Source organism: Micromys minutus (assembly GCF_963924665.1).
Source record: "Micromys minutus genome assembly, chromosome: 4".
NCBI lineage: Eukaryota > Metazoa > Chordata > Mammalia > Rodentia > Muridae > Micromys > Micromys minutus.
Window position 1 is genome coordinate 4,277,733 of NC_137973.1, and position 27,522 is coordinate 4,305,254.

Here is a 27,522-nt window from a genome sequence, read left to right on the forward strand (position 1 = left end):
GAGAAATAAGTCAAATTTCTAACCTTGGTTAACTGGTAAGAATAAAGTAATTTTAAGCCTTTTTTATGATTTTCAAAAATTTACAGTGAACATTATATTTTTATGGCAATAAAATATATTTAGTAGAGTTTTTCCACCAGGAAATAGATGAGAATTGGGCTAACCCTACATTATTATCCCAGTGGACTTGATGTCTCAGAGTTCAGTAATTTGTTAAATTTACTGAATGCATAAAATGATCTCCAGGAATACTAGCATTAGAAATGCAAAAGACCCAGACTAATTCTCTATTGGGGCTACAGAGATGGCTCAGCAGCTAAGCTCACTGGCTGTTCTTCCCAAAGCACTCTCAGGTTTGGTTTCCGGTACCCACACAGTGGCTCACAGCTCTTTTCTAATGCCCTCTCCGGGCCTCCAGGAGCACCATGCACACATGTGGTATACAGACGTAAATGAACGGGAAACACGCATACTCAAAATAAATAATGAGAAAATTATATGTATGAAAATTTTGTAGGGAAATCATCCGTTGCATGTAAATTAGCAGCTTCCACTTTAAAGAATTAGCTAATAAAGTATGTATGAATGTCCCGGGGAGATGACTTTCAGAGTTTGCACCTCAATTTCTCTTTCTTATTGTAGAAGAGGGTGCTGGGATGCAGGGATGAAGCCTCAGCAGAGGCCTCTGGATCTAGCGTGGGTACGCAACCTGTTCCCACCCACTCACCCGCCTCTACCCTGGGTTTCTCCTCTACTTTCATGACTGATGGAGTTCATTTATTCAACCAGCACCTAGAAACAGTATCAGCTGTCTGGAACTCATCAGCCCCTCTGTCTGGAGGAGACAGAGGTGGCATTGTGAACAGACTTGGGCTGAAGTGGAGGCAGTGGTGTGGACTGGAAGTGGGTAGTGAAGTTTCCTATGACGTTTAGACTTGTTTATTGTATCTAACGCCCTTCATACATTGTTGGGGGTATCTCATGGCAGCCTCACCTATAATGAATGAACAGTCACATCTCCCCGTGCAAACTTTGTTCATGACCAGCTGGGTCCATGTCAAGTTCTTAGTATTCTACTTTGTCTTGAACGGAAGGAAAGGACCGTGATCAAAACTAAAAAAATTCTCTTTGCTTCAGAAGTCAGCATGGTTACATTCTGATATGTGTCAGGCTTCTGAACGCTGGCAAAGCTCATCTCTTGGTAAGATCTCTGCTCTAGGGGACGCCCCATGGAGATCAGAGGAGCTCCCCAAGCCTTGTCTTGATGCATAAAGTGAAAATGAATTTGAAACACATGGATTGCATGCTTTAAAAATATGCTCGAGTTCAAAAGTTAACAAAAGTAATACTTGGTTAAAAATGTTTGGGAATTTCTTCAGCCTCAGATGTTTGAGAGCTCAGCTTCTGACCTGAGATCAGACAGTTGCTTGGCCATCAGAGTGTCTTCCTTTATGTTAAACACATTCACAGACAATGTTTTAATCAGCCGTGGTGCAAGCATGCTATTCTTGTTCTTATTTTGTTTGTTCTTACAAAATACCTCATATTTTAGTATTTAAATTCTCAAACAGTTTTATTCATTTAATTTCTAAATTACTTTAAGGAAATCGAATTGTTTCTGTCACATACAAATTTTAAAACACATAGCTGACTGGGAAACTGATAAAAATAGTAGCACACATCTTAAATAGTCAATACATATTTGATACTTGAACTAGCGAGATTAGACAATATCAATACTGTATGAATGTAAAGAATTTTAGTCTTGAGCTTTTTACAGTAGACTCAATTAATAATACAGGTTTGAAGCCTTTGCTAAAAAAGAGAACAAATAAAAACTCCCTTGGTATGATTGTATTTATGAATTGGTATAATTATAAGATGAAATTTTGTAAGTAAGATTTGGCAGGGACTGTTCTGGTTAGGCCTAATTTTCAACTTGACACAACCTGGAGTCATTTGAGAGAAGAAGCCTTAACTGAGGTACTTCCTAGATTAGATTGACATGTGGGTGTGTCTAAGGTATATTATTAATGTGGAGGGCCCAGCCCACTGTGTGTCCCACTATTCATTAGGTAGGTGGTTCTAGACTAATATAGCCAGCTAAGCAAAGCTAACTGTGAGCCAGGGAGTCAGTTAGCCAGCCTCATCTTCCATGTTTTCTGCTGTACTCTTCGCTGTTCTGTCAGGATAGCAAGACGCCCTGCCTTCAATTCCTGCCTTCAGTTCCTGCCTTGATTTCCCTCCATGATGGTCGGCGATCTGGAAGGTTAAGATAAAATAAACTCTTTTCTGGCACATCTTAGAGATTTCCTCTCATTCTCATTTCCCTCCCATCCCTTTCCCCACCCAACTCCCTCCTTCCATCATCCCTGATGACTGCTGTATTTCCCCCTCTGAGTGAGATTTCAGCATCCTCTCTTGGGTCCTCATTATTTAGGTCTGTGGATTGTATTTTAGGTATTCTGTACTTTGCGGTTAATATCCACTTATAAGTGAGTACCCACCGTGCACATCCTTTTGGGTTTGGGTTACCACATTCAGGACAGTATTTTCTAGTTCCATCCATTTCCCTGCTGGGGAGGCCCTAGGAAGTCTATGAGGATGACTCTAATGGAGCCTGCAGGCTGAAGGGATAAGGACACCTCCCATGGAGGGATAACGATATCAATCTACCCACAAAACCCCAGGCCCAAAATTTGTTCTGTCTACAAGAAATACAGAGACAAAATTGGATAAGAGACTGAGGGAATGACTAACCAACGACTGACTCAACCTCAGATCCATTTGATGGGCACGAACGAATCCCTGATACTAGGACAGGTACTCTGTTATGCTGACAAACAGGAGCATAACTGTCCTCTGACAGGCTTCACCCAGCAGCTGCCTGAAACAGATGCTGAGACCCACAGCCAAACATTAGATGAAGCTTGGGAAATTGTGGAAGAGTTGGGGAAAGAACTGGTGAACCCAGAGGGAAACAGAGACTCCACAAGAAGACCAATGGAGTCAACTATCCTGGATCCTTGGGAGTTCTCAGAGACTGACTCACAAAGAGCACGCATGGGCTGGACTTAGCCCTCCTACATATGTAGCAGATGTTCAGCTTGGTCTTCATGAGGGTCCCCCAACAACTGGAGCAGAGTTTTACCCTACTGTCAGTCTGTGGATCCTGTTCCTTTAACTAGGCTGCCATGTCTTGCCTCAGGGGGAGGGGTTAGCTGAGATCTGAATGTAAAGTGCATATATAACTTAATGGGGAAAAATCCAAAACCCTTTTATTTTCCAAGTTGTTTTTGGTCAGAATGCTGCATTACAGCAACAGAATGAAACTAAACAAGGATGTAGGCCTGGGCTTAGTCATCAATATTCTTCATGAAAGAACTCAGACAAGAACATGCCCATTCAATGCAAAAAATAATGGTGATTTACAGGCAAGAATGACTGTTCACATAAAGAGGAATGGGGGCTAGTTGGATTAATGACTATATAGCAGTGAAGGTGGATCTGTATTTTTGTCACCCACAGGTCAGTGTTTTGAGTTTATGAGGATATGTTGCCCCAACACATTTTAGTTTAATGCGAACCCTCTGCATACTTTAAGTGAAATGTCATCCACATTTTCTACCTTGTGTATGCAATGTAGCCAGACACCACTTAAGCATAGAAAACCTTCATCCATAAAGAAACAAACTCCAAGTTTATAAAGAATCAGGACACTGAACGCAAATTTAAGCATATTTTCAAGTGTGAGTTTCCTGCTTTCTAGGCCCATTCATCTTTCTTAAAACGAATATTGGAGTTTGCCTAGCACCACAACCTCAGTGCTGTGAGCAGTCTCCATAGCTCAGCCTGGTATCATAGGAAAGAATGGACGCAAATAAACCACAGGCATTTTCCTCTAACGCAGAAATTCTTTTCTGAACTTCCAGGAGCCTTTCATTTCTCACTTCAGGGCAACTTTCTTTCCACTCTTCCCCAAGCTATTAGAAACCATTTATTTATGGACAATATAGACTTTATAATCAATATTGCTTCTCTCCTTTCTATCTCCACTTGGGTAATCAGTCGTCAATTTGTAATTCAGCAATTGTAAAACTTCTCAGATACAAATGTCTGAAGAATAACTCTACTAATGGATTAATTTTAATTTTCTTCATTTATTTTTCACATAGAATGAATCATCTATCTCTTTTAAAATTGATTTTTGTAGATTTTGTACAACTGAGGAAGGTAAATGAATCTATTAGAAAAGGAATAGTAAATGTAGACACGATGCACTAATTTGCTAATTAAGGTTTGTCAATTGATGTATATCAATTAATAAATTTAAGCAAATAGTGAGAAAACCCCAAAATATGGGATAATAAGCTTGTTTTCTCATATCACAGAATCAAAATCACTGAAGGAAAAGAACAGAGAACTAACATTAAGTGAGGTTTCTTCTGGTGTGTGCTTATGAGAGATATAAAATTAGTTATAGAGTTAAAGCTGATTTTGAAACATCAAATATCATTCGCTTCATACTTTTGCTGTCTCTGGAATGAGATATTTAGACTTAATTGCACTGAGAACACTAACAGAATTGAAGTAATCCAGTCCAGGGTATGCCATGACCTTAAGCTGTGTGGCTCTTGGTTTAAGCATCTACAAGGAAAACAGTGTTTAAAACCACCTACATCAGAACTGCTCAGGTTGAGGGCAAAAGGGAGGAGGAAGAAGACAGAAATTGTGCATTAGAGATTCAAATGCACTAAAGCAACCAGTTCCAAACTGTGGCAAAGGAAATGTCTTCAAACATTACTAAGTTGTCTCTTACGCTTGTCTCTAATTTAACCACCGCTTCACTGCTGTGACATCTTATAAATGGCCCCAAGGCTTTTTAAACAACAGTGTGAAAACCCACAAACTCTCAGTGTACTTTTGCAAGAAACAGAAGGCTCTGACTGTTGGGATTCTGAAAACCCAACTCCTCAGTTACCTAGCAACAGCCAGGCATACCCCACCCCTCAGTTACCTGGCTAGAGCCAGGTGTGCTCCGCCCCAGTTACCTGACACTATAAAAGGAGCTGCTTGCTCCTCCTCTCTCTCTTGTTCTTTCTCTTGTTCCCTTGTCTCCCCTCAATCCTACCTCTTCACCCTCCCTTCTCTCCTCTCTCCACATGCTCATGGCTGCCCTCTACTCTTCTACTCCCCCCCTCTCTCTGCCTCTACTACCCTCTTAACTCCCCCATGACCTGAATAAACTCTATTTCGTGCTATACTGTCCTGTGGCTGGATTCCCAGAGGCATCCCCCTCACCTTCAGGCCTTGCTGAACCTCCATGGGCCATATCCCTCCACTCTCTTTATCCTTTTCCTAACAATGACAGCAAAAGAAATGAAGCCACCTATTCAAGGACTGGATGTCGACCTAGAGAAGAACTGTGACCAGAGCACAGTTCACACAGGATGCTGCAGAGCCCGGAGTCACTCAGGGTCCAGGTTGCCAGAATCTCTAGTACTAAAGTAAATTATTCTCACTAGAAATCCCATACCTCGGCCAGTCATGGTGGTGCACACCTTAACTGTAGGCCTTGGAGGTAGAAGGATCACTGTGAGTTGGAGGTCTGCCTGCTCTACATATCAAGTTCCCAAAGCATCCAATCCTTAAAGAAAGGTACAGTATTCAAGCGTCTCGGTCCATTGCCTTCTCTCTACAACCTGCACCTCAATTTGATTCTTCACAGAAAAACAATGGCAGCACTTTGATGTGCCCCCGAAACTGTCCCATATCTCTATGGAGCCACACACAAGGACCACATTCTTCCCTTTGTCTTGGTTCTTTTCTTTTTTTTTACTTTCCTCAAAGCACTTACCATGGTCTAACATATTCCCTACTGCATTTATGTCTTAGTTAAGGTTTCTATTGCTGTGATGAAACACCATGACCAAAAGCCAGTTGAGAGGAAACGGTTTATTTGGCTTTCATTTTCTATATTGCTGCTCATCATGGAAAGAAATCAGGACAAAATCTCAAACTGGCAGGAACCTGGAGGCAGAGACCACGAAGGTGCAGTTGCCGGCTTGCTTCCCATGGCTTGCTCAGCCTGCTTTCTTATAGAACCCAGGCCTATCACCTCACAGACGGCAGCGCTCACAAGTCTCCTATTAATCTCTAATTAAGAAAATGCCCTACACCCAGATCTCATATGGTCATTTTTTTTTTTTTTTTTTAGCTAAGGTTTCCTCCTTTCAGATGACTCCAGCATGTGTCAAGTTGGCCTAAAACCAGTCAGGGGAACTCATCTCTTATTTCTCTTATTTATTTCATACCCCCTTTTCAGTAGAACAGTCTTCATGAAGTCAAGGTTATCACACTGAAGTTTTTCAGGCACTAGTGTGGTTCTGTCATGTATCAGGCACACAAGAATATTTATGAATAGACACACAAATAAGGAATAGATGGGAGAAATAAGGAGAACATGGGATTTTCAGCATGCTAAGATTAATTCTGTGTACATGACAATTATACTAGTGCACACACACACACACACACACACACAACCACACATGTGGAAGTAGAAGTGATGGGTTTCAGAGGGAGTTAGATAGACACGGAGAAGTTTTAAGGGGAAGAATGTGGGTAGGAAATGATGTGAACACAATCCTCATGGAAAGAATCCTCAGATAATAAGGTAATTGTTTTAAAAGTAAACCTTAAGTTTACGTAGGTAGGGAGGATCAGAGGAAAGGAAGGCATGGAACTCCAACACAAATTTTGTCTTCCTTTTTTAAATGAGCCTATTTTCTACTGATGTGATCTACAGTTCTCATAGTTCATGGTAGGCCAAACTTGGATGTTGGTAGTCTTCCTGTGTAAAGCAATATTCCTGGCACAGTTCATCACTGTTCATTCAGAAAACTGTGCTGCTCATAGTACACCATAAGTAGATGGTAAGACACTATTATAGAAGATATCATCAGTTGTAGGACATAGAGAAACTAATCATGAACTAAGAAACTCTCTCCCTGGTGGCTAGCTTTCATAGTGCCAGAAGGTGCTAAGAAAAGACAATGAATCATGTATGCTGTCATAATGATCTGCCACATAAGATGTGCCCACTGGTGTCATAGTGTCAAGACTATTCATGGGTAATCAATGATTGCCCCACAAGAGGGAACTCATGCCTGATATGATTTTGAAAGGAAAGCCATAGGGCCTAGAAGGAAACCTACTGATGTTGTTTTATTAAATGGTCATATTGCCAAACTGCCTTCTAAATATTTACTTCCAGTCAAAGATTTGTGTTGCTCTGAACCTTGGTTGGCAGCTTCTTGTTGTAGCGGGTAGTCCTTAATACAAGACTCATAACTATTGGAAGTATTGAAAATAACCTACTGTGAATGTTCAGCTGTGGTGACACCTCTCCCCATTCCTAGGGGACATTTGGCAGAGGGGCAGGAATAATGTAAGAGCCAGATGAAGGGACAGGTGTTATAATGGCTGTTTGTTCTTTGCGTGGTATGGTCGTCACACACAGTAACTCACGACAACAGTGGTTTCTCACTCAAGATCTCCATAAAAATCAATATAGTTAGCTACTACAGCGTGGAGGTGGGAGGAGATCCTGATGGCCCTTCCTTAGGTGGCTGGTTGTGGTTGAGGGAGAGTCACTTTCCTTTGGGGAGGGGCATTGGTAGGTTTTGTGTGCCCCAGTGTACGACAAACACAAGCCCAGCCCTAATTGAACGTAGTGAATAACCTTTAAAGGTACAAGTCAACCACGAATCCTCGTTAAACTATGCACCAGGTGAAGGGTGAAAACAGGTTCATCAGTTGCCCACACGTTCTACTGTTTTGGCACATGGAGGTGAGGCAGGTGGTTGTCTCTCTGTGGCGGTAGGTATTAGATACTATACACATTTCTTTTTTTTTTTATTAAAACTTTAACTTTTGAAATGGGTCTCTCTATGTAGTCTTGGCTGTCCTGGAACTTGTTGTGTCTATGAGGCTGGTCTTAAACTCAGAGGGATGCTCCTGCCTCTACTTCCCAAGTGCTGAGATTAAAGTCATGTACCACCATGACTACTGAGCTGGCACCTTTTACTTAATTTTGCTGTGAACCTAAAGATACTTTAAAAACATAAGATTTATTACTTTTAAAAAACAACAGTCATCTCAAACTTCACATGGCTAAGGGCTGGAGAGATGGTTCAGTGGTTAGAGCACTGACTGCTCTTCCAAAGGCCCTGAGTTCAATTCCCAGCAGCCACATGGTAGCTCACAACCATCTGTAATGGGATCAGATGCCCTCTTTAAGTCTGTCTGAAAACAGCTACAGTGTACTCACATAAAAAATAAATAATAAAAAATTTTTAAAAAATTACATGGCTAAAACCAAAGTTTAACTCTGTTCTCTTTTTCTGTAGTCAGAGTTGTTTTGATAAAGATGCCTTTATCCTTTGGGTGATCAGACCTAGCCTCCCTGTCCTCCATCCACAGATCACACCCCACCCATCACTACTGACAGCTTTGTTTTGCAATATACAACATGGGGACATTTTTTCCCACTTGCAGCTTAGCTGCCCTGGTCCACATTTCTGGAATGAGACATCCTCCTATCCTGACTCGCCTCTTCAGACCACCATACGTTGTCAAACGTTGGAGGGCCTTCGTCAGCCCCTTGGTCTAACAGAAGTTCCACTTCATGAACATCTCCTCCCTGGATTCTCTCTGTTTTATATCACCGACCGTGACTGTGTATTATGTTATATATCTTCTTTCTTAAAGAATGATTGGTTCACTTCACCCCAGTTGATGGTGACTTACATCTTCCCGAGTACAGCAGTGCCTGGTACTCACTAGAGTCTCTATTTGTGAATGAGCATGACTGGTTTGTTTGTTTCCCCGAGAAAATAAAGAAGGATCTGTCAGTCATCACTAAGCGTTTTACAGTTTGATAGAGCGGGCTACCCTGGGCCTCTCTGTCTGAGTCTCCCTGTCTAGCCCAGCACCACATCTTATGTATACAAATGTTCTAGAGATAGATGACAAGGTTCTTGGGCATTGAGGCCTTGAGAATCTTGTTGGGGACACAGTCACTCACTTTTGTTGCTAGCCATGCAGGTAAGATGTCATTTTCTAGATTAGCATTTCTTTAAAAACATAAATGCATATGATCATATGTGAAACATATTTTAACTTAAGTTTTATAGATGAGAAACAGGACCACACCCTTAGATGAAGGGTCATGATTTAAAGTAGGCGAGGCCAGAACTCATGACATCTCTGCTGGATAGTTTTTATCCACTTGACGCAGACATATCTGGGAAGAGGGAATCCTAATTGAAAAAAATGCCTGTGTAAGAATATCCTGTAGACACATCTGTGAGGTATTCTCTTGATTAATGATTGATGTGGGAGGGCCTAGCAGCTCACTACAGGAAGTGTCAGCCTTGAGCAGGTGGTGCTGGGTACATAAGAAGGCAGGTTGAGCAAAGCCACAGGAGGAAACTGGTAAGCAGCTCTCCTCCACAGGTTATGCCTCAAGTTCCTGTCCCATGTTCCTGTCCTGACTTTTCTCAGTGTAATCTGAGAATTGTAAGCTGAAATACACCCTTTCTCTCCAAGTTGTTGTTGGCCATGGTGTTTTATCATAGCAATAGAAACCCCAATTAAATAAGGTCTAACATGGGAATCCTCCCTGTGAGAGAAAACAGCTGAGAAAAGCCCATATTCCTGCTATGTGAAGAGTCTTCCCTAGAGGAGACCAATGAGTCTGTTTTTCTGAGAAGAACAATGAATTCTTTCAGGGTTCTTGATGACTTCTGGCTTATCTTAATGTCAACATGATATGCTAATGCCCGAGAAAACCTTTGTGTAAACAATTTGTCTGAAAAAATATTATTTCTAGAATACAAAAGTGTTGAATTTTTGTGTAAGATAGAGGAAATTTTTTATTTTTCATTTTGCCAGTTCTAAAAGTGCAAAAGAATAACCCGGGGATTTACTAAGCATCTCTGTACTCATTTCAGACAGGTCTGCTGACAGGAGCTCAGGGCTCCGTCAGACTCACTGCTGGTGTAATCACTTGACTTTCTGAAAGTAAGCTCTTATCAAACACCTGCACTCCTGACTGCCTGAATTTTGGGGGAAAACATGTATCCCCCATCATCTGAAATTTGGTGGATGTAGAGGTAAATTACCCATGTTCCTCTGCTACCAAAAGCTTCTCTTTGTCCCATTAACCCTTTCGCCCAACCAGATCACCATCTTTTAGTTTCCTGGGTACCAGGACTTCAACTGCAGCAGAGACCAAAATGCAGTTTTTCTCCTCTTGCTCTGTTTAAATGAGATCTGATGGCAACCAGAGGCTGTTTGCTTCTCTACAGGGCAGTCTCACAGTGGAAGATGGTGGAAAACAGGACCCTGTACAGAATGTAACCTGTGACATTGGACTGGAATGCTCCCTTCTGCAGGGGATCAGGACCTTCTCATCATTTAGAGCAGGCAGCGCAGAGCCAATGACAGAGGATGACCAATACAAATCTGTGTGCAAGCTCCTCTGAACAAACGGATACAGATACAGACTCGTGGCAAGCCCACCACCACACAATGTCCAATTTAAAGATGCTGCCATTAGATGACCAATGAGATGCGCTGCAGGAAACCACTTCTGCTCACCTCTTTTCATAAGGGTTATCTTCAGGGTAAGGTGTGGGAAACACATTTCTGTACATTTTTGTCTAACTTATAGGCTTACTTGTGCCTTAAATTGTTAGCAAGGCCCCTTTAAATCCACCAGAAGCATGTCCAGGGTGAATACTATATCAAATGAACTGGTGGTTTCCAGGTTTTGAATGTCTGGTTTCATTAACAGGCAGATAAACCTTTCTGGATCTTATACAAGGGGCCTAAGAGGGCACTGGCGCTCACAAAGTTGCCTTCACGCCATTTCTAGTGAGTGCTCATCTCACCTGTAGATATACCTCATGTCCCAAGGTAAGACAGATATTGCAAGACAGATTATGAAATGACTTACTTGTTCAAAGAAAACCCAATTTTCTTTTCAAGAGGAAGCTTTTGAAAACATAGCTAAGAAGTAATGACAGTACCTAGGGTCCTCTAACAGTTTGGAGTGTGGTAAGTGTGGATGTAAGTGCGTAATGTCCTAATCATTGATTTGTGGTCATATGCTTTGGAACACAGTGAGCAATCAGATGGGAACTCATGAAAGCAATGAATTGAGGATCCTTGTCAGGAGATCCCGGACTTTTCTCTACCATGGTGTGTGGAAGTCTCATGGCTCACACATGTGGTGTGAATCCATGCATGTATTGGCTGGAAAAGTCATAGAGTGAGACCCAGCCATCACGATGACTGGGTCCTTTAGCTGAAATCCACTCCTTGGAGAAATGGTTCAGAGAGTAACACAGAATCTGAGAGAAGCCCAGAGAAACATTTCTAGAAACTGGAATTAGTGTTCCTTTATCAGGGTCTCAGATAAAAGGGCCAGTGTGGCATCATGAAATGAGGCTGTTCTTTATTCTCAAAGTCTGCTCAGAGTTGTTCTTTTCTCCTTTTCTTTTTTAAGATTTATTTATTTTATATAAGTACACTGTCGCTGTCTTCAGACACACCAAAAGAGGGCATCAGATCCCATTACAGATGGTTATGAGCCACCATGTGGTTGCTGGGAATTGAACTCGGGACCTCTGGAAGAGCTGTCAGTGCTCTTAACCACTGAGCCATCTCTCCAGCCCCCTGTTCAAAGTTCCTGATGGAGAAATAATCTTAATCCCAAAGTTCAGCTAATCTATTAAAAACAGCAATGATCTCCATCCAGAACCAATAAATTAATGGACATTATTATCATTGATGGACCATTTGCCACTAGGCAAGTTGGGTACCTTGGAGGAGAAGAGACTATCGGTGAGTCTTCTAATTGCCTACTTTAATGTGAGCCTGGAGTATCACCCTAGGCTCTGTGATAAAAGTCCAGCATGCCCTAAGGCTTTCCTGCCTACCATCTTCACAGTACAAGCTGAGCATGCCCAAAGTACTCTTGACCTGGATTTTAATTCCTTAGACTCAACATGCTGACCTTGAGCTCAGAATGCTAAAAAAAAAAAAAAAAAAAAAGAAAGAAAGCTTGTCATCTATCCATCTATCTTTTAACAATGACCTAAAACTAAGCATGCCTAGAAATGTGCCCAGACCTAAAGAGTTTTTCTATATGAACAGGGTCAGCACCCCATTCTCATGGTTCCTCCCACTGTCGCTTTTCCTGCTTTAATCAATACATTTCTCTCTACCCCTTTCTCTCTCAGGAATTTTAGCTTTGGCTTTACATTCACCAAGATGTGAACCATCATGCAATTGCACTAGAAGGGTGTAGGGTCCAGCGTTAACAGCATCCTCTCAGTGACCATAATGCTGAGTGTGACATGGATTATTTGTACATGTTAAGTTACGAGGCTTTATTTCTAGTTAAGCAAACAAATGTTTCTTGATTTTTTTACAGCAATTAAAAGAAAATCTCATTTTAAGGAAAAAATCAGCTCATGAGGACTGATCGGAGGAAGGACCACCTTCTAAGGTTAAAAATAAACTTTTGGCAAGTCAGGCTTGTGGTGCGCTATGCAGATGGGCCGTTAAGAGACACTTCTAATAAACACAGGAACACTGGTGGGTTCTCAGAAGCTCACAGGTTTTTTTTTTTTTTGTTTTGTTTTTTTTTTTTTTTCAGATCTCCAGCGATGTACCAGATTTTACAAGATTTATTTAATATTATCTGTGTATATAGTTTTGGCCTCCAATTATTCTGCCCATATTACTGAATACCAATGATTCAAACTTTTGAAACATTCTTTGGCAGATGAGTTCAATTTTCTAGTCTTGTATTCAAATATAATCAATGCGTGACCTTAGGCCAAGTTTGCTTACAGGTATGTAACTTCCGGTGACTGATCACCTGTCTAATAACAAGAATGCCATGACTAAAAAATGAGTCAACCTCAGTGAGAGCTGAGGTGTGACAAGTGTCTTTTCTAGAAATGATGTTAGATTTGTACAGATCCAGTTTCCCATTTTTGCTGATCCCAGTGTGACTGAGGTCAGGGTTAATAATGCTATTTGTGACCTTGAGTCATACTCATTCCGACAGTTTTGTGACCAGTGAGACTATTTTTTTAAATCAGTATTTATTATTGAGGTACCAGGTCAAAGCACATGACATTGACGGTCTTTGTAGATCAAGACAGGTGGAAATTTTGCATTTTCTGTTTTCCTCATATGAACCAACCTAAAATGCCGAGAGAGTTTTCTTAAGGGGTTTCTCTGGCTTGTTTTGACAGTGTGGAAGTCATGGGGCACCCCAGAGAGTTAACTGTTGATATTTCCTACAGTTTGTCTCCTCAATTAAACCTTGCAGAAAGTTTTCGTTTGTTTTTGCTTCTTTTCTTCTTTGTCTCTTTATTATTTTGCATAATTTATTCAGAAAGGGCAAATGTTTCTTTTAGGTTAACAACACACTTGACATTAACATAATTTCCTAGTCTGAGTCTTGAGCCAGTTTTTAAGAAAGGAGATGTAAGACAGTTGAGACGGTGAGCGTGTGAAGGAGTGACCCACGTGAGCCGAGGCCAGCTGGTGTCTACGGAACAGCTCACATGGCCTTTGAAATACCAGCAGCATCCTCGCCAAAATACTTTGGTGGTAGATGTATTTCCAGGCAGCCATATAAATATTTTATCCCTTACACATGTCCCTGTACAGGGATTTTCCAGGAAATTACTAAAATATGAATGAATTCCAAAATGTCAATGTAAAAACTACACACTCGGTTTCAGGTTATCTCTGGTCAGAAATATAACCATCAAAACTAAATATATTCTCTCCTCCCCATTTTCCTCAGATACTGGATTCGTTCACCATTTGGAAAAGAAAACCCAAGTCATTTAGTTGACTCTAAAGCCAATTTTAACTCCTCTACTAATTCTTTGTAACTGGACATTTGAAGTAATTCTGTATAGGTTTTATTCCATATTGTAACATAATTGAAACTTTTAATATAGTAAACCTTTTATATTTTAACACACACACACAGATTGTTTTAGTAAGTGAAATAAATTGTGTGTGTGTGTGTGTGTGTGTGTGAGAGAGAGAGAGAGAGAGAGAGAGAGAGAGCGAGAGAGCAATATTTCATTAAGCGAAATAAATGTGTTTAACTCTCTTTAGTACATATTTTGTTTAAGCACACACACAGGCACACACACACACACACATACACACATTGTTTCGGTAAGAGAAATGAATGTGTTTAACTCTCCTTAATACAGATTCCGTTTACACACACACACACACACACACACACACACACACACAGACACTGTTTTAGTAGGTGAAATAAATGTGTTTAACTCTCCTTAATACATATTCTGTTCACACACACACACACACACACACAGGTTGTTTAATAAGTGGAATAAACGTGTATAACTCTGTTTAATACAGATTTTGTTTACACACACACACATATACACACAATGTTTTAGTAGGTGAAATAAATGTGTTTAACTCTCCTTAATACAGATTCTGTTTACACACACACACACACACAAATATACACACAGATTGTTTTAGTAGGTGAAATAAATGTGTTTAACTCTCTTTAATACAGATTCTGTTTACACACACACACACACACACACACTGTTTTAGTAGGTGAAATAAATGTGTTTAACTCTTCTTAATGCAGATTCTGTTTACACACACACACACACACACACACATACACACATACAGGTTGTTTAGTAAGTGGAATAAACGTGTGTGACTCTCTTTAGTACAGATTCCGTTTGCGGTGCTCTGACACTCACTTATTCTTTATGTTAACCCTTGAGCCATGCACATCGATTCCTGACAACATAGATTCTAAGGATCGAACTGCACTACTCTAGGCTCCCTACAGCCTGGTATACTTTACTATGTAGAACATATTTGAATGCACACAGTAGCACTTTCATATTTACCATTAGAAAAGAAACTTAGAAAGGCCAACCAAACTACAGACACTGAAAATGTCAGCCTGTGCACAGACGCGGCAGTTAACAGCATTTGTTTTACTTGGACCTCCGTTGGCTTAGTAGATTACGTTCTATCTTCCTATCAGAAACGAGAAAAGCCATGAGGAGTACAGTAGGAGTGAGTGGACCCCCCAGGGTTCCCCACCTTTTTGCTGGTTCTTTCTGGGGACTGAACTGTCTGACATTTTGTCCCCTGTGGGAAGACAGCATATTGAGACCCCGGTTTAGTTCTCAGGAGAAGGTGCCTGTGTCTGAGAATGGCTGAGACAAGCTCTAAGAGCCACACAGTGCCACCTCTGCCAGTGCAGAGTCAGGCCTGGTGCTCTGCTGTGCTTGTGTCTCAAACATTCTCAGAGCCAGGGTAAAGACACAGAATGTAAGAGGGTGCCAGGGGATTCATTGGTTGACATAAATAGCATTTAAGAGATTAAATTAAGGAAAGATCAGGAATTCAAGGCCCATACTTAAACATAATAAAAGCAATATACAGCAAACCAATAGCCACATCAAACTAAATGGTGAGAAACTTGAAGCAATGCCACTAAAATCAGGTTCTAGACAAGACTGCCCACTGTCCCCCTACCTATTCAACATAGCACTGGAAGTTCTAGCCAGAGCAATCAGACAGCAAAAGAAGGTCAAGAGAATACAAATTGGAAAAGAAAAAGTCAAAATATTACTATTTGCAGATGATATGTTAGTACACATGTGACCCCAAAAATTCCACCAGAGAACTTCTACAGCTGATAAACAACTTCAGCAAAGTGGTTGGATATAAAATTAGCTCAAACAAATCAGTAGCCTTCCTCTACTCAAAGGACAAACATGCTGAGAAAGAAATTAGGGAAAAGATACTCTTCACAATAGTTACAAACAATAGAAAATATCTTGGAGTGTCTATAACCAAGGAAGTGGAAGATCTGTATAAGAACTTCAAGCCTCTGAAGAAGGAAATTGAAGCAGACCTCAGAAGACTTAAAGATCTCCTATGTTTATGCATTGGGAAGATTAATATAGTAAAAATGACCATCTTGCCTAAAGCAACCTACAGATTCAATGCAATCCCCATCAAAATTCCAACTCAGTTCTCCAAGGAGTTGAAAGAGCAATTTGCAAATTCATTTGGAATAACAAAAAACCCAGGACAGGGAAATCTATCCTGGGCTTTTTGTTATTCCAATAAAAGAACTTACAATAAAAGAACTTCTGGGGGAATCCTCGTCCCTGACCTCAGGCTGTATTACAGAGCAAAACTGATTAAAAACTGTATGGTATTGGTACAGAGAAAGGCAGGCAGATCAATGGAATAGAACGAAGACCCAGAAATTTATCCACACACCTATGGTCCCTTGATCTTTGACAAAGGAGCTAAAACCATCCAGTGGAAAAGAGACAGCATTTTCAACAAATTCAGCTGGAGGTCAGCATGCAGAAGAATGCACATTGGTCCATTCTTATCGCCCTGTACAAAGCAGAAGTCCGAGTGGATCAAGGACCTCCACAGAAAACCAGATACACTGACACACAGCCTCTCCACTGGACTCCTTAGTAGTTGCTAGTGGGAGATCTTCTTCGCCCTCTCTTCACTTCCTCAGTTCCTGCGGACCACTCCAAGGACTAAATATGCGTGAGTGCATCTCCATCCACATTGGCCAGGCTGGTGTCTAGATCAGCAATGCCTGCTGGGAGCTCTACTGCCTAGAGCATGGCATCCAGCTTGATGGCCAGATGCCAAGTGACAAATCCATTGGGGGAGAAGATGACTCCTTCAACACCGTCTTTAGTGAGACAGCAGCTGGCAAGCATGTGCCTGGTCAGTGTTCGTAGACCTGGAACCCAGTTATTGATGAAGTTTGCACTGGCACCTACCGCCAGCTCTTCCACCCTGAGCAGCTCATCACAGGCAAGGAAAATGCTGCCAATAACTATGCCCGTGGCCACTACACCATTGGCAAGGAGATCACTGACCTTGTTTTGGACAGAATTCTCAAGCTGGCTGACCAGTGCACGGGTCTCCAGGGCTTCTTGGTTTTCCACAGCTTTGGTGGTGGAACTGGCTCTGGGTTCACCTCCCTGCTGATAAAGCGGCTCTCTGTTGATTATGGAAAGAAGTCCAAGCTGGAGTTCTCCATTTACCGGGCCCCCCAGGTTTCCAATGCTGTGGTTGAGCCCTACAATTCCATCCTCACCACCCACACCACCCTGGAGCACTCTGATTGTGCCTTCATGAGGCCATCTATGATATCTGTCGTAGAAACCTTGACATCGAGCCCCCAACCTACACTAACCTAGCCACCTTATTAGCCAGACTGTGTCTTCCATCACTGCTTTCCTCAGATTTGATGGGGCCCTGATTGTTGATCGGACAGAATTCCAGACCAACCTGGTGCCCTACCCTCGCATCCACTTTCCTCTGGCCACTTATGCCCCTGTCATCTCTGCTGAGAAAGCCTACCATGAGCAACTTACAGTAGGAAAGATCACCTGCTTTGAGCCAGCCAACCAGATGGCAAAATATGACCCTTGCCATAGTAAATACATGGCTTGCTGCCTGCTGTACCATGGTGACATGGGCCCTAAAGATGTCAACGCTGCCATTGCCACCATCAAGACCAAGTGTACCATCCAGTTTGTGGACTGGCTTCAAGGTTGGCATTTATTACCAGCCTCCCACCAGAGAGCTGTACGCATGCTGAGAAACACCACAGCCATTGCTGAGGCCTGGGTTTGCCTATATCACAAGTTTGATCTGATATATGCCAAGGGTGCCTTTGTACACTGGTATGTGGGTGAGGGCATGGTGGAGGGGGAGTTCTCTGATGCCCATGAAGACATGGCTGCCCTAGAGAAAGATTATGAGGAGGTTGGGGTGGATAGCGCTGAAGGAGACAATAAGGATAAAGAATATTAACTCATGTGCTGCAACTTTACACTTCTGTGGTCTCATCTTTGTCTTTGTGTATGTTTTATCTGTCCTAAACTGTCAATAAAGGTGTTTCTGATTTACATGGGGGAAAAAACAGATACACTGAATCTAATAGAAGAGAAAGTGGGGGAAAGCCTCGAACACATAGGCACAGAGGGAAATTTCTTGAATAGAACACCAATGGCTTATGCTCTAAGATCAAGAATCAACAGATGGGACCTCATAAAACTGAAAAGCTTTTGTAAAGAAAAGGACACTGTCAATAGGAAAAACAGCAACCAACAGATTGGGACAAGATCTCTACCATCCTATAACTGATAGAGGACTAATATACAATATATACAAAGAACTCAAGAAATTTTACTCCAGAGAATCAAATAACCCAATTTAAAAAATGGGGAACAGAGCTAAACAGATAATTCTCAACTGAGAAATATCAAATGGCTGAGAAGCACCTAAATAAATGTTCAACATCCTTAGTCATCAGGGAAGTGTGCAAATCAAAACAACTCTAAGATTCCACCTCACACCAGTCAGAATGACTAAGATCAAAACCCCAGGTGACAGCAGATGCTGGCGAGGATATGGAGGAAGAGGAAAGTGCTGGTGGGATTGCAAGCTGGTACAACCACTCTGGAAATCAGTCTGGTGGTTCCTCAGAAAATTGGACATAGTACTACTGGAGGACCCAGCTATTTCACTCCTGAGCATATGCCCAAAAGATACTCCAATACGTAATAAGGACACATGTTCCAGTATGTTCATAGCAGCCTTATTTATAATAGCCAGAAGCTGGAAAGAACCCAGATGTCCTTCAACAGAGGAATGGATACAGAAAATGTGGTACATTTGCACAATGGAGTACTACTCAGCTATTAAGAACAATGACTTCATGAAATTCTTAGGCAAATAGATGGAACTAGAAAAAAAATCATCCTGAGTCAGGTATCCAAGTTACACAAGAACACACATAGTATGTAGTCACTGATAAGTGGATATTAGGCAAAAATTGAAATACCCATGATACAACTCATGGACCACATGACGCTCAAGATGAAGGATGACCAAAGAGTGAATGTTTCAGTCCAACTTAGAAGGGGGAACAAAATAATCAAGGGAAGTAGAGGGTGGGAGGGGCTTGGGAGAAAAAGAGAAGGGGGAAAGAAAAAAGAGGGCAGAATTAGGTATAGGAGATGATGGAGGAGATGTACAGAGGGTCAGAAAATTGAACAGAGGTGTGTAGCAAAGGGGAATGAGGAACTGGGGTAGCCACCAGAAAGTCCCAGATGCCAGGAAGGCAAGATCCTCCAAGGACCCCACGGAGATGACAGGTGAAATACCCCAAAAGGGAGGGAAGAATCTGTTGAGATCATATCCAGAGGTTAGGCATGGTCCTCCAGTTTAGGGATGGGGCCACCCACCCATCTCCAAAATTTCAACCCAGAATTGCTCCTATCTAAAGGAAACACAGGGACTAAATAATAACTGGAACAGAGACTGAAGGAAAGGCCATCCAGAGAATGGCCCACCTGGGGATCCATCCCACACGCAGACCCCAAACCCAGACACTATTGCTCATGCTAAAATGTGCATGCTGACAGGAGCCTGATACAGCTGTCTTCTGAGAGGCTCTGCCAGATCCTGATTAATACAAATGCAGATGCTCAAAGCCAACCAGAGGACTGATCACAAGGACCCCAATGGAGGAGTTAGGGGAAGGACTGAAAGAGTTTAAGGGAGTGTATCTGGTATCAGTGGGAGGAGAAGCCCATGGTCCTGTGAAGGCTCCATGCCCCAGTGTAGTGGAGTGCTAGGGCGGTGAGGTGGGAGCGGGCGGGTTGGGGAGCACCCTCCTAGAAGCAGGGGTTTAGGCTACGGGGTTTGAAGAGGGGAAACCAGAGGGTAATATTTGAAATGTAAATAAATGAAATATCCAATTTTAAAGAAGAGTTTTAATTATTGCAAAACTTGGTGACAACCAAAATGTCAAAATTATAATTAGAGAAAGTTTCAATATTCTCAGTAATTATCTCTTTGGACCAAGGATCCTTTATAATGTGGCAAGATGCCGTGACTGATCCTGCCACGACTTCAGTTTGGCTGTGTCTTTTGTGTCACTTTTAACCGTGTTCTTGTGGCAGGTCTAGCCCCCAACTTCCTTTACTTTGTCCTTTGTTGTCTCAGTGCCTCCCACTTTTGCTGGCTTGTTATCTGTGCCACCTCCTAGCATGGTTTACTATATTCTTCCTGTAGTCTAATCAGGAATGCTCTTAGATCCTGAGCACCTCAGGGACCCGAGCAGCACACAGCAGTGGACTTAGAGAGCAAGCTCTCCTAGTCAGAGCGATGCATGACTTCCCTGTTTGATTACATGGACAGAAGCATTCTCTGAAAATGCCCTTACCCTGGAGCCTGCTTCCAGGCCACTGTTCTCTCTAGTTGTAGATTGGGAGTGGGAATCATTTACCAAACTCAGGACGCAGAAAAACGGGCAAGCAGAATCAAAGGGACAAAAATCAAGACATGGCTCAACTTGACTCAAAGAGAAGCAACCAAGATAAGGGACATTTTTAAATGATCTATTTTGCAAAGTGTTCACCAAAGGGTGAGGGTATTTAGATGTTTTTAGAGTTTGTTGTCGTCATTGGTATTTCTCGAGTGTGGGAAGTTCAAAGCACTTACCTTCAATGGTGCACTGGTCCGGGATTGGGACCTTTTTTGCTATTTCCAAGGCATACGCTTTCACCCTGCTGAGGTTTTCCTTTAAATGCAAGTAGAGCTTATCTTGGTATTCAACAGGACTTGTGGCAGCCTCTGGAATTTCTTCTTGGACGTTTTCTTTGAAAGTTTCGGCCACATTCTCTGGTTCAGTATGTATAATACTTGGGTGTGAAGCTGAGGAATTTCTCAGCTGTGATTCTGTCTTAAAGGGCAACTTGCCAATTCCATGGCTAGGTGGGTCTATTTCTGAAAGAGAGGTGCTGGCGTGTATTCCTGACTTTTCTTTGACTCCACCATCTTCCACACTTACGCCATTTGTGAGCACAGTATCCAAAGCCAAACTTCTGGACCTATAATGAAAGGTTAGAAGAGTTAAAGAAACTCTGACAAGGATGAACAGACACACTAGGACAAAAATTTGCTGCCTCTAAACTAAGACACTATAATAGATCAAAGACCACCAACGTGTTTGATGCTTTGCATAACTACACGGCTCTTTGAAACTAGAGGGCTGGAGGCAGTTTGCTGCCTAGGGCATGAGTGATATGAATAAGGCCCTGGGTTTTATCCTCAGCCACACCAAGAAGAAAAGGAGAGAATATCCAGGTGCCTCCAAATGAAGATTTAAGCCAATTTCACAGCAAAGTGGACTATAAAGCAGTGGACACGGAGATTTTTATATTTTATTGCTGGTTATTCACCGAAGTGTTAGAGATGTGACTGACAGCCATTCTGACAATTATTGTTTTAAAACTGTTTTTAAAGCAAAACCTTCCGAGTCAGTGGTTCTTGCTCCGTGGCTTGTGACACCTTTGGGGGTCGAATATCAGACATCCTGCAAATCAAATATTTCTATTATGATTAATGATAACCACAACCAAGTAACATTAAGTTTGAGGGTCACCACAACGTGGGGAGCTACATTAAAGAGTCTCAGCTCTAGGAAGGATGAGAACCACTATCCTAAGTAAATAGTAAGGCTATTTGAATAAGGAATGAGAGAACGGTGTGTAATATGTACTCCATCAAAGAACAGAGCTGTGGGTAGCTATGGGATAAAACACCCAAAGCACCGTGACTACAGAAGCAATAGCAAATTTAACCTCATACTTCAAAATGATGGCTGAATAAAAGTTATACCTGTTGAATCTAATGTTTTTTCGTTCTTCCTTAGAGACGTGGTCTAAGCTATATCTCCGGACAGAGCCAGGGGAATTGCTCTCAGCATTTATTTTGTCTTCAAAGGCTTGGATTTTTACTTGGAGTTTTTCATGGTCTTCATTTTCAGGCTCCATGGCCGTGGCTTTCTCAGGAAAGCTAACTTCAGAGCTGCTTTTTCTCCTAAGAGAACAGAGATGAGGGCGTGAGCTCCCGTCATCCACACCCTTTGGAACAGAGACTAATTCACCACCCTTCGACTGGAAATGCATCTGCTGGATGATTTTCTCACCAGCTGTATAGCAAACGTTCACTGACTGCTGTGGACACAGGCCTTTTATGTTTTTTCTGTGCTGCCTGTTGTGCTAGGAGGATAGACACATTGGTGATCACGCCAACTCTGCATCAGAAGTGTTTTCTGAGAGTTTGGAAAATAAAAGCCATTTGTCTTCACATTAATCACATTCCTTAAAAAAAAAAAAAAAAAACGCATCAAAAGTTGGGCAAAAATCATGAAATACATCTTGTTGAAACTTTACAAGTGCTGAGATATTTGTTGATAACGTTGATGATTGTTTCTGCAAACTTGCGACTCTGTTAATTTTAGGGATGTCACTGTAAATCTTTCTCTTTCAGAGTGAAGTATGTCTTATCAGTTTTTTTAAAAAGATTTATTTATTATATATAATTCAGACACACCAGAAGAGGGCATCTGATCCCATTACAGATGGTTGTGAACCACCATGTGGTTGCTGGGATTTGAACTCAGGACATCTGGAAGACCAGACAGTGCTCTAACCACTGAGCCATCTCTCCAGCCCTTATCAGTTTTAATATATAGAAGAAAGGAGGTTTTTAAAAAACAAATGCTATTAGTAGCTCTCTCTGTATATATTCAAGATTTATTTGTATTTTTATGTATGTGTACATGTGCATGTATATGTGTATGTTATGTATGTGTGTGGGTGCCTGTAGAGGTCAGAAGAGGGAGTAAGACTCCTCAGAGTTGAAGATACAGGTGGTTCTGAGCTGCTCAACATGAATGCAAGAAACCAAACTCAGGTCTGCAGGAAAACAGCTCGGGCCGTTGACCACTGAGTCATTTCTCTAATTATATATTATAAGACTTTATGAGTACGACATGGGTCACTAAACTTTCTCTTATAAGGCCGAATAAAAACTGTGGTATTATTTGAGGCCCCCCGAGGTCAAGTGTTCCCTAGGCAGATAAGAACTGAAGATAAATCACGAACAAACAAGCACTTTGACACTTACTGAGGTGGACAAGAATGGCAGGAAGCAGGAATATTTCTATCTCTTGTCTGTATGCTAATATCACATTGACTTACGGTGCTTTAATTTTTGAAAATTATTTACCTATCTCAGGTGTTTGTGCCTAAGTGTGTGTATATGTACCATAGCAGGAGCCCACAGCACTCAGAAGAGGGCACTGGGTCCTCTGGAACTGAAGTTATAGGTCACTGGGAAGCACTATGTCCTTGCTGGGACAGAGGCTGGGTCCTCTGCAAGAAGAGTAAGTTCTCTTAACCACTGAGCCATTTTTCCAGCTTGAGTTACTTTAATTGTTACATAATAATCATTATTGATTAAAACTTGTTTCTACCAGTTTATACACTCACCAGGATAAGTCAGATATTTTTAATCTCCACACTTCTGACATAAAATATGCATTATTTTCTTATATAGACCAATTTTCCACCACTAACTGGGTACCCTACGGTTCTCTATGATTACAACACTAATCAATTCTCCACCGCTCACTGGCTGTCCCACCATTTGCTACTACTGCGACAGTGACATCTGGATTTGGCATCAGTTTGCACAGATGGTCCTGCTTTGATGATCAGTTTCAAGTATGGAATTCCCAGCCAATAACACTGTGAGTAACTTGAGAACAGCGTCAGAGGTTTCCCTATATATTCCTCTTCTCCGAGGTTCAATCATCCATCAAAGGAGACTTTAGGTGTGAGTTATCTTCAGATGCCCACCAACTCCAAGAGGAACATGTCCTATACCTCTAGGTCAGAGCTGCCAGTAAAGTACAAAATATCAGGTCAAACAGGAGTTTTAGATAAACACCAAGTATTTTAAAGATGCATTTATTATTAAAATATTGAGTACATGAAACATTCATATATATTATAAAATGAAGCATTTTAGATTTTAATGTTTTATGCCATATTTATTTATATATACATTTATTTATTATTTATTTGTGTTGATGTATATTTTAGTACATCATTACTAAAATGTATTTCATTATACTAAATTGATTCTACCAAAAACCATAAAAAAATTTTATCTGAATGTTTTCAACTAGAAGCCCTGAACTTTAAAAAAATTATAACCTGGCCACCTGGCCACCTGGCTGTACTGCTTTAGTCCCTCACGTTCACATGCAGGACACCTGTAGCCATTGGGGAAGGTTTACAGACTAAGAGAGATGGTAATGCCTGGAGTCTGAAGCAAAGCCATCTGTATCACCTCAGGTCTACTGGATAGCCACGAGATGCTGGCAGCTCCTCCTGACTCATCCCTGGCAGAGGGAAGCAGGGCCTTAGTCATTAAATGTCGAGTGTGAAAGTATCAGACAGTGAGCGTGGGACCCAAAGTCCCTCACCTCTGCCGTGTTTGCATCCTGTCACCCAACTTCGAGGGAGCACAGCAAGGACCTTGGAAGGTAGGAATCAGTAAAGAAATGGTCTCCATCCATGAGCCTGGTAAGTGTTGTCAGTGAGCAGAGCTGTTGTCCACGTAGACTTTCCACTGCACACAATTTTCCATGTTTGAGGGAGACCATGAATGGCTATTACTCTGCCAAAGCCTTAAGATGGGTTAAAGGGAACCTTTTGTCACCCTACCTGGACATGCCAACTTCACCATGGAGCAGGTTTTGATGCTAGTAGGGTAGAAGGCCAAGAAACAGTAGCTAGAAGAATTGAGCTTAAAATATGATTCCTTGTTCCTTAACTTGCTCTTTCCTTTAAAATACAGTATAAAAAGATGGAAACAAACTGTCTTAAAAACAGTGCCCCATCCAAGATAATCAGACCCCCTGCCTTCTTTCAAGAGCAGAAAACATAAACGTGACTGTTGAGAGTCATCCTGTGGGCGTTTTCTGGGGTGGTACAAAAGGGTTGGTCTCTCATTGGGGGTTGCTATTTCTTTTCCATTTGTCACTTTTAACCCCAGAGATAATTTACAGTACGATTTGCCAGGACTCTGTAGTCCTTTAGATATTAACTTGGCCTGAACTCAACAAGCCACATTACAAGAGGCTCAGATGATTCTGTTTGAACAGTTTCTGGTGTCTGCTGCCAAAGTATAAACTCTTTAGAAGTGCATCTAGAGACACCCAGGGGAGGCCTAATTGCCTCCCTCTTGTGTGAACTGGGACTCTCCTCGGAAACAAATCTGCCCTCCGGCGGCTTGGTATGCTCCTTCTGAGCTTGGGGATGAGACTTTAAGCTGGTAGGAGCAGAGAGATGGGCAAACTTTATTTATGGACCCTTAAATCAGAGAAAAATAATATTAGTTCACGTTTGATGATCTTGGCTTTCCATCCTATGTCCAGGACATACTCTTCCGCAGTCCAGCTGGTTATGGAGGGAGGAGAAGCCAACGGGCTAAATCCACACCAGAGTTCTAAGCTCTGGGGATGTTAATTTTTTACTCTTCGGCAATTTCATGGGTCATCACCAGCCGTCAACAGGATAACAGAGACGGGACAGTTACCATATCTCCCTCTCTCCACAGTCCCATTGCCTGTTTAGGGACTTCAGTGCCTAATGCTGCCAGAATATGAAAGGGCTGAGATGCAGCTGGGTGCTGGGAAGTCTGTTCTGCTTTTGAGCTATCCTGTGGACCGAAGTAGAGCCCTGGGAAGGCTCAGTTATGTGGGGATTATACTGTGGTCATGTCCACAGTTCAGTTTCACTCGAAGGAAATGCTGCTACAGTTGGTCTGATTTGCATTAGATTTTTACCTGTGTGTGTGTGGGTGTGTGTGGTGGTGGTAGGGGTGAGAGGGTGGGGGAAATTATTGAATTTGAGCAATTGTAAACAGAAAATAAGAGAGAATTCCTTGAACTCAGGAGAAAAATATTAAGCTCTAATACAAGGACATAGTCTTCTTAATAAAGATTCTCAGTCTTTTATACACTCTTAGACTTTTGCTCAGTCAGGGAGAAATAGGAAAATAAGAAACCAGGGAGACGTGCGATCTTCTTACACAGGTCAAGTGCGATCCAGAGACCGGGAACCACAAGTCCTTGGAGGTCATGGAAATCACAGACTCCTCCCCAGAAAGAACACCGGCCAACCTAATGTGAATGTCCAACCACCCCAAGTTATCCGCCAGGCATTCATCTAGAAGCAGCATGGACCCATCCCTGAAAGAGCAGAAGCGGAAGTGGACCAGGGCAAAGGCAGCGAGTGCTCATTAAGGCCTGACGTAAGACCGTGTGCATGTTCTTTGGAGTTGAAAGGGTTTACTGTGTTTGACCCATTTAGGGTCTCCATAATATCCAGGGTGAAGGTACCATTTCAGCTTCCACTGCCAACAGACACTGGTGCAGATCCGCTCCTAAACCTGTGGTCAAGATTCCAGAGTTGTGAGAGTGGGCATGTGGAGAGCCGTGGCCCCTACAGCACAGAAGGCGGCCCCAGTCTGTCACATGGCTGTCTGGATGCGGTACAGTCGTGAAATTCCAAAGGAGTCAGCCCAGCCTTGATGCTGCCGCACTCGGAGTTAGGATGGAGCTATGGAGGTAGGGTACCAGTCTTTTTTTCAAGACCGTTAGCCCGGGACTGGAGCAGGTAAGGGGCTGGCAGTGAGCTGTGAGCTGTGAAGACAGCATCAGTGCCCATCATGTGATACCGGAAGAGCAAGGGAAATGTTTAATAGTTCCTTCTTGATGTGCCTCAGCCCGAGCAGATATGGTAGAATCACAACGCTTCACTTCCTGCTGCTGTTGCCAAATACCCACGAGAGACAACTAAAGGGAGAAAACGTTTATTTTGGCTTGAAGTTCTTGGGGGAGATTGCCCATCGTGACTTTGAAGGCATGGTGGCAGGAACTGAGGTCAGCTGTCACACTGCATACTCAGGAAACAGACAGTAACCAGCCGCTGGGAGGACTGGCTAGAGAGTATTGGAGTCTGCCCCAGACACACTTCCTCCAGGGACCCTTCACCTCCTAAAAGTTCCATAGACTTCCCAAAAGGCACCACGAGGTGCTGAGCATACAAGCCTTCAGAAATCTACATTATGGCAAATATTTGCACAGCATTGGAGGAATGACTTTAGTTGAAAGCATGTCATTCACTGGGCTGTGGTGAGAACACTACAGTCTCAGGGCTCAATTTGTAGCTCATTTAAAGACTCAACAATTACCATATGGAACAGCTTACCTAATAGATTTAGGATGTTAGCTTACAAGAAAAAAAAGAATACTTTCACCTTATAATATAAATGCTGTTAACTGGCTTTGTCACAGGGTAACCTGACCTCATGGCTGAAAATGTGTGTTCATGTGTGTGTGTGTGTGTGTGGTGAGTAAAATGTTGGCTACTGAGCACCACCCTCAGATTGGTGTCAGTAGCTTCATCGAGGATCGAGCACAGACAG

General features: G+C 42.1%; 1 protein-coding gene and 1 pseudogene across 4 annotated transcripts in view; one reads left to right on the plus strand and one right to left on the minus strand.

Annotated features, from left to right (window-relative positions):
* VEPH1 (ventricular zone expressed PH domain containing 1) overlaps window positions 1–27,522 on the minus strand; it is a gene marked incomplete at both ends in the record, with an annotated part of 209,794 nt that overhangs the window by 88,119 nt on the left and 94,153 nt on the right. For all 3 annotated transcript variants that reach the window (XM_080916322.1, XM_080916321.1, XM_080916320.1), the window contains 2 exons: window positions 20,677–21,065; window positions 21,856–22,056. In XM_080916322.1, the coding sequence (XP_080772448.1) occupies window positions 20,677–21,065; window positions 21,856–22,056 (590 nt within the window). The remainder of the gene's footprint in view (window positions 1–20,676; window positions 21,066–21,855; window positions 22,057–27,522) is intronic.
* On the plus strand, window positions 16,692–17,979 carry LOC308419554 (tubulin alpha-1C chain-like; annotated as a pseudogene). Its single transcript has one exon. The product of its transcript is annotated as a tubulin alpha-1C chain-like (transcript).